Raw genomic sequence first — 12,665 nt, forward strand, 5'->3', positions numbered from 1 at the left:
TTATAGATTATAGATAGATTATTGATTATCAGCATTGGTAACATCTCATAAACTAAGGGCGTGCATTGACATCGGTATGTACCCTGTCAATACTACTACTACTCCTAAACTACAGTTTCCATTTCTCTCTCTGAAAATTCTTTCAATATTTATGATTACTAACACCCTCACCTAAAACATGGGAGAAAGAAAAGTGGTCAATAAATACTATCCACCGGATTTCGATCCATCGAAGATACCGAAAAGAAAGTAGCTGAAAAACAAGCAGGTGACGGTTCACACAATGTTGTCTATGAGTATTCGCTGTAATACTTGCGGTAATTACATGTCAAAGGGTACAAAGTTTAATTCTAGAAAAGAAGACGTTGTTGGAGAGAATTATGTCTGTTAAGTCGAGGCATGCGACAGTCAGTGTTAATGCTATGCTTCAGACCTCACAGCGCGGTGGCGAGGATGAAGAACGGAAACTTAATGAAGCGGAAGAAGAACTTATAAAATCAGTGTTTCATGGCCCTAAGGTATTTATTAAAAGGATTGAAGACGATGATGATGATGACTTCAGTACAAATAAATCTGTAGATGAAGCACATGACGGTGATGTAAGATTACGAATAATGGTTATACTTTGTAGAATTTGTGGAGGTTTTGGTACTGCTTCCGTGTTGTGTCTTATAGGTACCAAAGACGGGTGAAATGGACTTGAATAAAGGATATCGAGACGGGTGAGAGATGGATTGAGATGGTAAATTATTGGGCAGATGGGCCAAATTAACAAAGAAAGTTTAAGGTTAAGCCGTGACCATGAAGATGAAAACCCAGATTTGTCATATTGAAACAACCACACCACCATCTCCATGTTCAATTCCCTACCTGGGAATCGAAAACCGATTTAAAGCACCACTAGATGGTGCGTGAACCACCAGCTCGCCAATATTCAACCACCAGCCAATCATGCCACGGTCGCGCACCAACATCACCAATCAAGCCCGCCACTGCTGCGCACATTTCACCAGAACCATTGAGTACTGAAACCAACGACAGAATTCGAGCCACCACAGCAATCATCCCGACGCGGCATCGGAATCATATTTGCACCAACTCCCCTGCTCATTCTCGCCCTTGTCACCCAAATCTGAACACTCCCCTACACCTACTCAGGCGACCACCAGCAGCAGCTCGAACTCGGAATCATAACCTGAGCTAATTTGGTTCACTCATCTCAGAACCTAAACCCCACTCTGATGTTGCTGACGTCTCCGTAGTCCGTCCTTAAAGATCCAAGTTATGAATTTGATGTATGAGCTGAGTTAATTGCCAGGCTCGACTAATTGATTACAATTTATGATTGGAAGAATAGAAAAATAAGAGATATAGAATGACGATGAAGCCCTTCTGTATTTACTCTTTCGCTTTGTTTAAGTGAGCCTCATTATTGACTTTTCATTCATTTTGTAGTTTCACTATAATAAGACCTGTATTTTGAGACGCACTCATTATTGACTAACATTTTATTATTGCCAGATGAAAACATGAGATATATATATCTTATTGTTATGTTGAACACCGATCTTCACAATGTGCAAGTTAAGAAGAAGATGACATAATCAACCAATGAGAAATCGGCAAGTTGATGGTCGACATGAGAAGCAGAACGAACAAGGGTCATGGCCTCGACAACTTTGTTCGTGAGAGCATCAGGTGACTCAACAAGGTGCAACACTTCAGTTTGGTCCATTTCCAACAGCATTCCTGTCACTTTCCCTGCGTGATCTTTCTCTATACGCTCTACCAATGGGTATAAATGCTCCTCCAACGTCTGTGTCACCAAAATTATTCCCATTAATACGTAAACAGTTTACATAATTATTGGACGTGTCTTAGACTAATGGTTATACGTCGGTGTTTAATTGTACTAAATCTTAATTTAAACGGTGTTTAAGAAAGATGTACTGCATACCTGACGCTGTTTATCAGGAGGTGCAACAGCAAGAGAGGATGCTAGTGAGGCCCTAGAGAATATTTTGAAGCGATTTCATTGACTACTACTTTTGTATAATAAATATTGTGTAAAATTATAAAAATTAAGAAGATAAATTTTTTTATAAGAGTCAACAGAATCTTATATTGTGTATCATAATTTCCTACGTTTAAAGTTAAATATTTTTGATGTCTATAAAGTGATTTCTTGATACAGGGTGTATTTTCACAAGTTTTGTTGATAATAATATAATTGGTATCTTTAAATTAAAGTATGATTCATTTTTTTATGGCATGTTAATAATTATAATTAAACCAAAATATACAAGAATAACACTATTGTCCAATTGCTAAATCAAGACAATATAGGAAAAAAAACGCATGAAATTCAAGACTAAATAAAATTAGATTTAATATGTATTTTAGATACAATGTGGACTCTATCTATATATAAAAAGGATAATTATTGCTAATTCAATTATTAATTATCTGGATTAAATTATTTTTGATTAGATAATTATTTAAATTATAAATTAAAAATTAAAAATTTAAATTTAAATATTTTTTTAAAATAAAGAAGTTGATAAATTAAATTTGACTCCAACAATAATTTCACATTTATGTTCATGTCATCCACAATATCTTACCTTTTTAGTTAATATTGAGAGATGAACCAATATTATAACCCGTGCAACGCACGGGCATAAAATCTAGTATCTATGGAAATGGAAATGATTGAATAATAAATTATGGATTTAATGAAAAAGTCATAAATATGAATTTTAATTAAAAAGATTAGAGTTTAATTATAAGATTATATTAATCTATAAAATACTATTAAAAGCCTAGGCTAAAATGACCCATAAACTCCATGTAGACAAATCCACATAGGATTTAGAAATGCCACGTTTGTTTACGGACTGCCACGCGTTTGAAATTTTATCTACAAATCAGTTGAGCCTCAATCAAACATCCCAATTGAATTCGCAATCAATTATATCATTGACACCGTCCCTTTGTTTCTTCCTTTTCATCTCCCACAATTGAATTATCTGTTAATGCTCACAATAAAAGCCAACTTAATATCGTTCACCCTAATTCCCACTTTAAAGCCTATGATAACGATGGAAATCTATAAATACTAGAAAAAAGGCAATCCCTGAACATTTCTCTAATCCACGTGTCATCTATAAAAGGGTCTTTTACTAAAATGACCATTTTTAATAAACTATTTACCAAATTAACCATTTTCAAAATTTAATTCCCATTTTAGCCATTCTTAAGGATTTTACAATGTAATTAATTTTGACAATGGCTAGTTTGGGAAATAATTTGGATAAAATGGCTAATTCGGTAAGAGATTTATATAAGTTCAAAAATTAATTTCTCATAGTGCAATTAGTATGTATTCCGTCTATATTTTCCAACATCACATAGATATTGACAGACTTTTACTTTTTCTTTCCAATCTTTGTTTGTATTTATCTTATTTTTATAAATAATACACTTATGTTAAAACACTTATATATAAGTAATATATGATTACATATAAAATAAATAATGTGACGTGAATCGATTTCTCCCTATATTTAATAAACCAGCTCTAGTCATTTTCAAATTTTCACAAAAAGGAAAATCAACATTTAAATTATGAGCAAAGTGATGAAGTTACAATTAAGTATTAATAAATTCAATCAACTAAAATATTCCCTCCTATTCATTTTAACTCTCCCTCTTTCCTTTTTCATCTATTCATATAACTCTCCCCATTTCCTTATTTAGTAAAGTTTTATACTTATTTTAATCATCTTACCCCACAACAATACCCCACAATACTCATACTTTATCTTATTTTAATCACCTTACCCCACAACAATACTAATTTTAATCATCTTACCCCACAATAACACCTTCCCTCTCTTCAATTACCTTACACCACCACAATACTTTACAATAAAATAATCATCCCCTTAATTTGCGTGCCCTTTTGAAAGGGGAGAGTTAACATGAATAGGAGGGAGTAATAATTGAAACAAAAAATTACGACTTTTTTTATTTCCTCATAAAATGACATAATATTTGTTAATTTTTTTTTTTTACATTTACAAAGACAAATATGTTCAATGAAAAATTACAAGATTTAGAATAATAAGTAATATATAGATTAAAAAATACATCTTTCAATATTCACGGGTTGATGAAAAATATATACTCCCTCCATTCAACTCCATTTTGCATGTTTCTCATTTGCACACTATTCACAAGCGGACATTCAACTTCAATTTTCTCTCGATACATAAGTTAAAATATATTCATGTGGGATCTTATTTGATTCGTCTTTAAGAGTACATTAAAAATATCCAACTTTTATAATTTTTGCAAATGCGTAGCTAAAGATATTTATCGCGTAAAAGTCGCGTTGGCAAACAAGATAAAGCAAACATGTAAAGTGGAGTTGAATGGAGGGAGTACATACTAATTGTCATCATGGAAAATCAATTAATTTTAATATTGTCTAATTTTTTTTACCAAAATAGCCATTTTGCCAAATTTATTTCCCAAACTAGCCATTGTCAAGATTAATTATATTTCTAAAGTTTTAAAAATGGTTAAAATAGGAATTAAAATTTGAGAATGATTAGTTTGGTAAATACTTTAAGAAAAATGGTCATTATAGTAAAAGACCCTCTATAAAAACCATCAGAATCCTACATGTTATGATATACTGAGTACTATTTTTCTATTTTTAAAAGAAAAAACACAGCAAAATCATGGGTTACATTTCTTCTCCATCTTCCTATCCAAACTTAATTCCATGTTCTAACTTAATACTCTTCCTCACATTGTTGATAAAGAGACGTTCCACCTTCCCACTCCATATTTAATACAGTATAATCACTCCCACAATGTATTTAATAACCAATGTATTGATTTTTTCCGTTTTCCTGACCATTGATCTTATATCTGCAGATTATCTCGGTTATTAAAACCACGACATTAACATTGCAAAATTGTATATATACGAGTAACTAATAGTCTTGAGAATTGTCTGAAAGCATAAGTATAACTGGCAGTAACGCGAGCATCCTTCTCTATATTCCCATGCATCATCATTTCGGTGGAATTTCGACGAACTTTGTAGAGTATTTACGTGGTAAATTTGAAGTGTATGATAACCCAGTGCAACTTTTGTATCAGCCTTTCTCTATCAATGACGCGATCACCCACCATTCCCTGCAACTGTTTGTTTCCTCTCACAGATAAGAACTTTCTATAACATGGAGCTCTTACAAGTGTTCCCTATAGCATACATAAGTTTGCCCTATTTCCATTATATTTAGTCGTCCATTCTTTTTATTTGCCCATTAACTAATTTCGAAATATAACATTGATTGCATTAATTTTGATTTATTTATTGTTTTTTATTTTAGTTGTTTTGTAGGAATTGTTGTTTGCTATGTGAAATTGACTCAGAATGGCTTGTGTGGAGAAAATAATTAGCAGTGCAATGGTAACAAATCACTCATGAAGCAAATTACAATACAGAGTGTTTTTTAAAACAAATTTATAGTATTTTGTTTTGATTTGTTATCGCAACGAAATCGAGTTGTTGGTGTTAAGTTTATGCAAATTATTTATTTTAGGGTCTCTTACTCTATCCCTGGCGGCTTTGGCTTTCTTAATGTATATTTTTATCTATAAACAGGTTACTTTAAGGTTAGATATTTTGTAATATCCCGTAATTTGATGGAATTAATATTTATGTATCGACCATTTTAATAATTAATTATGACGTTATAATTAATAATTGTGAATAAGACTGATTGATATAATAAAATAATAAATAATAGAATAGTGAGTCAGGAATTGGTTTGGGTCGTGAATAGGATGGACCATCTATATTGGGGTTTGGGTCGTGAATAGGATGGACTAGGATGGACCATCTATATTGGGCCGTTACTTGTGTGATGATTAATAACAACAATAGTAATAGGAATCATAATAGCAATAGTAACTTCAATAGGAATAATAAAATAGTAACTGATAATTTCCTACTTTCCTAATACAATCTATTCTGCTACTATAAATAGGGGGAATAGCTATACAGTATACCCTATTAACTCATAAATTCACAAAAAAAAGGGGAGAATTAAAGAGAAGAAAAGGAAGAAATTCATCTTTTAATTATCGTCTCAAGGTAAGACCGTCTCATAACATACTCATCTTAAGATCGTTATAATTTGTTAATTAGACCACCAATTGACGTAGCACTGCCATGACTTGAACGACGACTATTAGGGGACCTCCGTGAACCACCATTGACCACCAGTGACCGGCGGGAAAGGGGTTTTCGAAGGGGTTGTGGTACAGGTGGTTGCTTATGATTAATTTATATGTTTTATATGGTTTTGAACCATAACCGAGGCTTGACTGACCTGGGCTCGGGTGTGGTGGTTACAGGTGTTGGGTTGACTCACTTGGGTGGTTATGGGTAATAAAGGTGGTGGCTTTGGTGGCAGTTGGTCGTATTTTCAAATAGTTGACGGAGTTTCGCCAAAACAGGGGCAAACAGGGGGTTATTGTTGTGACCGTGTATTAGGACCCTTGGTGCTCGACTAGACCTTGACCTGGGTTTGTGGCACTACAGGTGGACCCACCGTGGGTCAGAGGAGACCACGGTGGTGGCTGCAGGTTGCGTGGGTGGTGGTTGGTGGTTGTGTTGTGTAAGGTGTCGAGTTGTTTGTTGCTAAGGTTAGGGCAGAGGTTGGCTCGTGTTGTTGTGGTGTCATGGGTGTCGGTGGTTCTGGGGTACGGTGAGGCTTGGTGACGGCTGCAGTGGTGTTTGCGGTGGCGTCAGGCTGCTGGTGGTTGTCATGTGTAATGGGTAAAAGGAGGCGTGTGTGTGGATAGTAGTACACGGGTTCAAACCGTGTTATGAGGGGACGTGTTTGATGATGATGATGATTGTGAGTGATAACGTAGGGTTGTAGTGTGGGAGTATGGGTTTGATTTAATAAATTGGTTAATGGCGGGCTTAAGAGAATCTATAATTAGTTAATGAATTATTAATAAATACCTATGTTATGTTACTAAGTTACGTAATAATTAATAGGAAAAATTACAAATACCCACCACGTATTTGCGTCTTTTTACAAATTACCACCATGTATTTGCATTTTTACAAATAACACCCAAACTTCAACGTATATTCCCCAATCACCACCGTATTTTTACCCTGAGCATCGTTTTACTTATTTCCCGACTTATTAAGCGACGATTTACGTGAAATTCCAAGATTACCCTCGTTGCTTACACCAACATAACATATTGATACAATACATTTCATTTTACTCTAACCCTAAACCCCCAAATTTCTAATCTCATCCCCAATTCAATCAATAATTTAGTGTATTCATCATCTCTTTCACTAAATCAACCAATCCCTCACTGATAAACCTTAATTTCAATCGATTAAATCAACCACCGAAAACAAAACGCCTCGGCTAGCTCTGCAATAACGCGTGAATTTTGCATAGAAGCGAAGCAAATAGACGGAAATAAACGATGAACTACAAAATTACGAAGGCAATCTGGAAATTGAGGGTTGCAATGTTGCATGGGTGATAAATGAACATGTTTGCTCCTAAACATGTTTGGCAGACAAGAATTATTACCCCAAAAATCTGCTATTTGTCTTATTGTACACAAATTTGGGGATTTCAATCTGGATAATTTGGTGTGAAGAGACACATCAACAAGGATTTTTGCTATCACACGAGTACGGAAGCAAGGCAAAGTGACAGTTGCAAAATACCAATTGAATCGACTGAATTAGGATACAATCGATTAATCGATTTGTTTTGGGTGGTTAATTAATCGGCTGAATTAAAGTTTATAGTGAGGGATTGATTGATTTAGCGAAAGAGATGATGAATAACCCATTATTGATTGAATTGGGGATGAGATTAGTAATTTGGTGGTTTAGGGTTAAAGTAAAATGAAATGTATTGAATCAATATGTTATGTTGGTGTAAGCAATGAGGGTAATCTTGGAATTTCGCGTAAATCGTCGTTTAATAAGTCGGGAAATAAGAAAAACGATGCTCGGGGTAAAAATACGGTGGTGATTGGGGAATATACGATAAAGTTTGGGTGTTATTTGTAAAAACGCAAATACGTGGTGGTAATTTGTAAAAAGACGCAAATACGTGGTGGTTATTTGTAATTTTTCCTAATTAATATAATTAATTAGTTCAATTGTTTTATAATTTATATTATTAGAATAATTAGTAATTATAGTTATTATAATTGCTATTAGGTGACGGTTTTGAGGAGAAGTATTTCTGAGTCGTGCTTGAGCTGCTTAATTGGATTTGCTATTGGATTATATTTGCTGCGAGGTAGGATAACTACTCAACTCGTCTTTTGTGGAAATTGAATGGATTAATGGATGCGTAAATTATTATTGTTGAATTATAGTTGGATTTTTATTATTGGACGGCAATATTTATATTGGCATATTATTTTATTGGGTATCCTCAGTCTCGGACTGGGACGACAATGGGTTATGAGATATCCTCAGTCTCGGACTGGGACGACATTTGTGTTTATCCCCGGGCCAGGAGTTGGCGGGACGACGGTGTGGTGGAGTCTCGGTCACGGACCGGGACGACTAGTGTGGATATGATGGGAATCGGTGGTGGTATTATTTATTCCACGTGCTTATATCTATTAAGTTTGTATATTTAATGTTGTGTGATTATCCTACTCAACCTCGTGGTTGACAGTGTATTCGTGAACACCTGCGGTGAACCATAATGGGGAGCAGATTTGACAGGTACTAAAGATTAGATGACTCGGGAGCATTGGGATGAGAGCTTGACTTGGACCATAGATGAAGTTTATATCACATAGAACAATTATATCACTTTATTTATTTCCGCTGCGAGTTGTAATTATTTTATATTAAGTTTTAATTAGTTAAGTTGTAATAAAGATGTAATCGCTAAAGTTTTAATTAAAGTACTTTGGTTTGTTGTACTTTGTTATTCACTACCTCGGGAAACCGAGATGGTAATAGTCCTATTTATTTGGAAATGTCTAGCTAAAGGCTCCTGAATAAATGGGGGTGTTACATATTTGGCACAGAGATCAATGGATAAATTCTACCTTATGTCGTCTACCTCTTCATATTGAGCGACAGTTTTTCCGCTTACATTTGTTTGCCTTTTTTTTTTGGTAAAATGTAAGTATATATTAATAAAAGGATATCAGAGTACAAGAGTCATGTAGGATATTACAATAAATTCAAGCTATGTAACCAATCAACATCATCTTGTTTCACCATCGTTAAATCCCTACTCCTTATTCTTGCTCTGATCTCCTGCATAATCAGTGAACTAAGCTTCTCAGGTCTGAGCACTTGCATATCCACCCTGCATTTATTCCTTTGCTGCCATATCTGGTAGACCAAACACACAAGCAATGCACACAATACTCTTTTCTGGACCTGAGAACCAGTATGCTGCATGCTCCTTTCCAGCAGATCATGGGTAGCTGGAACTCCTCCTATCACCTGATTTATAGCATGGATAACTCTTCTGCTATAAGAACAGTCAAAAAACAAATGCTCCTGAGTTTCGATACCTTGCCCACACAGCATACAATCAGCATCATCTGTAACACCATACTGCAGAAGCCTGCTTTTTGTTTTCGAGCATCATGAACCCATATCCACCCCTGTGAAGCTATGCTTAGGCGTGTTCGGGATTCCAAATCACGAGAATGCCAACCAACCTTAGGTGAACCCTCTTAACCATCTCTGAATAAACTAGCGGGGAGAGTAACCATCAGGTTGGTCATGCCATTTGCCATTCAAGTAACCAACTGCTAGTTTAGTTTTGACCCTGCATACACGCCTCCACACCCAACTAGTATTAGTGCTAGGCTCATATTCAGACCAAGACCTTCCTCGAAGATGATTACATTCCACCCACTTGACCCAGACAGAGTCCCTTCCTTCATAAATCCAGTCCACTAGTCTCCCAACTAGAGCTTTATTCCACATCTCCATATCCTGTAATCCCAGGCCCCCTTCCTCTTTGGTTCTGCACACCTTATCCCAAGCCACCAAAGTAGCTCTCACATACTCAGGACCCCCATCCCACAAGAAGTTCCTGCAGGTAGCTTCAACTCTTTGTATTATCCCTTTGGGAAGCACAAACAAAGAGGCCCAGTAGGAGCATAGGCTCTTTAGTACAGCTTGCACCAATGTCAGTCTCCCTGCATAGGAGAATTTCCTAGCCCCATAGCCATGGATTTTGGAGAAAATTTTATCCACAAGGCATTCACAATCTTTCTTCTGCAGTCTGGTAGTTTGAATAGGCAGTCCTAAGTATCTGAAAGGCAGCTCCCCCTCTTTGAAGCCAGACACACTGAGAATCTCTTGCTTTAGTTGATCAGAAACTCCACAGAAATAAGCATTTGATTTGGCAGCACTGATTTTAAGGCCTGTAGCTTTGGAAAACGTAGAGAAGGATCTCATAAGCAACATCATTGACTTAGCATCCCCCTTACTAAACATCAAGACATCATCAGCAAACATCAAATTTGTAAGACCCATTTCCTTGCACATAGGGTGATAAGCAAAGTCATATCTAGCAGCTGCATATTTAAGTGTCCTAGTCAGGTACTCCATACAAAGGGTGAAGATAAGAGGAGAAAGGGGGTCTCCCTGTCTCAGACCTCTCTTCCCTGGAAAGAACCCAAATATTTCACCATTCAAAGAGACTGAGAAGGAAGCAGTAGTGATACATTGCATTACCAGGACTCTACATTTCAGAGGGAACTTTAGCATTATCAACAGCTTATCCACAAACTCCCATTCAACAGTGTCATAGGCTTTTTGCAGATCAATTTTAAACATACACCTAGGAGAGGAGGAAGGCCTTTCTTACAGTCTAATCAAGTCTTGACATATCAAGATATTCTCTTGAATGCTCCTGTGTTGTATAAAAGCTCCTTGGTTCTTGTCTACAATGCAAGGGAGAACCTCAGCCAACCTAGCACATAGGAGCTTTGATATGACCTTGTAAATAACATTGCAACAAGCAATGGGACGGAATTGCAGGACAGACTAAGGCCTATCACATTTGGGCACCATAGTGAGATTAGTTGCATTAATTTGTTTCAAGATCTTACCATGTTGGAAGAAGTCAAGCACTGCAGTAATAACATCCTTGTCTATCTCTCCCCAAGCATCTTTGAAAAACCTACTAGTATACCCATCTGGACCTGGAGATTTGATATCAGGAATACTAAAGAGAGCATCCTTGACTTCCTCACCAGTAACAGGTCGAAGTAGGGTAGCAGCATGAGCTTCAGAACACCTAGGCCCCTGATCAATGATCTTGCTATGTATTTTCTTCACCCCTTGACTAGAGCCCAACAGATGCTTATAGTAGTTCAAGAAAGCAGTTTGAACCTTATCAGGAGACTCACACATATTGCCATCCATATCCTCAATCATGATCACCCTGTTCTTATTCCTCCTGTGCCTGATATAATTATGGAAATAAGCAGAGTTAGTGTCCCCTTCCTTGATCCAGACACTCTTAGCTCTTTGCTGCAAAAAGCTATCCCTGGCCAGGCTCTTAATCTTCAACTCCTGGCATGCCTCAAACTCCTGCTGCTGTAGCTGTATATTGTCAGGATCCCCGCCCAGAAGAGCCTGTAGACCCTCAACCTCTTGCAGCAGCCTTCTCAATATCACTAAAGGCATCCCTATTCAGCTGATACATACCAGCTTTGAGTCCCTTCAAATTTGTGGTCAATTTATAGAGAGGAGTGCCCTCTATGCCTCTGTCCCAATTCTTCCTGACAGTGTTAACAAACTCTTTAGAACTGCCCCACATATTAAGGTATTTGAAACTGCTTTTGCCTCTCCCATTGGTAGAGCTCCTTATCAGGCATGGTGAGTGGTCAAAGAGACCCTCTGGCAAGAAATGAGCATATGTGTCAGGATATAAATCACACTATTCTCTATTAACCAAGAACCTATCTATCCTGCTATAGATTCTCTCCTCAGGCCTCTGCTTGTTATTCTAGGTGTACAGGGAGCCAGTAGCAGCAATATCCACCACCTCACAGTCCTCAACACATCTTCTGAAAGGTTCCATCTCAGCCATAGTGGAAGCACCCCCATATCTCTCACTGGCAGCTAGGATACAGTTGAAATCACCTGCTATGGCCCATGGACCATGAGTCTGTCCAGCAATCTTCCTCAGCTGATTCCAAAGAGGAGCTCTCTCTTGAATGCTATTGAATGCATAGACCACGGTCAAGTAGCAAATGCTTTTGTCAAGCAAAGATTCAACCTTCATATGAATGAACTGAGCATTGTACTCAATAAAATTCACTCTAAACCTCTTTGGTTGCCATAAAATCCATATTCTTCCTCCACTATGATATCCATTATTAGCAGAAATACACAATCCATTATTGAAACTATTAACAACCTTTAAGAAATTTTTATTCTTGATTTTTGTTTCCAATAGACCAAATAAGCCTATTCCTTTATTCTGTAAGAAATAATTTATACTTTTCTGTTTCCCTACTCTATTCATACCCCTAATATTCCAAAAACCAATACTATCCATGTGAATGTGTAGGGGAGAAACCATTACCAT

At 36.5% G+C, this 12,665-nt stretch overlaps 2 protein-coding genes and 1 long non-coding RNA gene across 3 annotated transcripts; 1 reads left to right on the forward strand and 2 right to left on the reverse strand.

Moving 5' to 3' along the window:
* The first annotated feature begins 6,035 nt into the window (after positions 1 to 6,035).
* LOC141629402 (uncharacterized) lies at positions 6,036 to 8,975 on the forward strand. The gene is made up of 3 exons (XR_012537277.1): positions 6,036 to 6,175; positions 8,297 to 8,378; positions 8,807 to 8,975. It is a non-coding gene; the product is annotated as an uncharacterized LOC141629402 (long non-coding RNA).
* A 299-nt stretch (positions 8,976 to 9,274) lies between these two features.
* Positions 9,275 to 9,797, reverse strand: LOC141640295 (uncharacterized). The gene is made up of 2 exons (XM_074449146.1): positions 9,775 to 9,797; positions 9,275 to 9,677 (listed from the first exon to the last, which is right to left on the reverse strand). Exons 1-2 carry the CDS (start codon positions 9,795 to 9,797, stop codon positions 9,275 to 9,277), a joined length of 426 nt encoding a protein of 141 aa, XP_074305247.1.
* A 2,283-nt stretch (positions 9,798 to 12,080) lies between these two features.
* On the reverse strand, positions 12,081 to 12,665 carry LOC141640340 (uncharacterized). The gene has a single exon (XM_074449149.1). The coding sequence runs from the start codon at positions 12,663 to 12,665 to the stop codon at positions 12,081 to 12,083; it is 585 nt and encodes a 194-aa protein (XP_074305250.1).

Source organism: Silene latifolia, chromosome 2, assembly GCF_048544455.1.
Source record: "Silene latifolia isolate original U9 population chromosome 2, ASM4854445v1, whole genome shotgun sequence".
Lineage (NCBI taxonomy): Eukaryota > Viridiplantae > Streptophyta > Magnoliopsida > Caryophyllales > Caryophyllaceae > Silene > Silene latifolia.

What these genes read in the sequence shown, in the direction of transcription:
- LOC141640295 (XM_074449146.1), bottom strand. Translation starts at nt 9,797, where the DNA reads ATGGTTAAGAGGGTTCACCTAAG. An exon ending in GTTAAGAGGGTTCACCTAAG is followed by an intron (nt 9,678 to 9,774) that starts GTTGGTTGGCAT and finishes AACAAAAAGCAG; the next exon opens with GCTTCTGCAGTATGGTGTTA.
- LOC141640340 (XM_074449149.1), bottom strand. Translation starts at nt 12,665, where the DNA reads ATGGTAATGGTTTCTCCCCTACACATTCACATGGATAGTATTGGTTTT.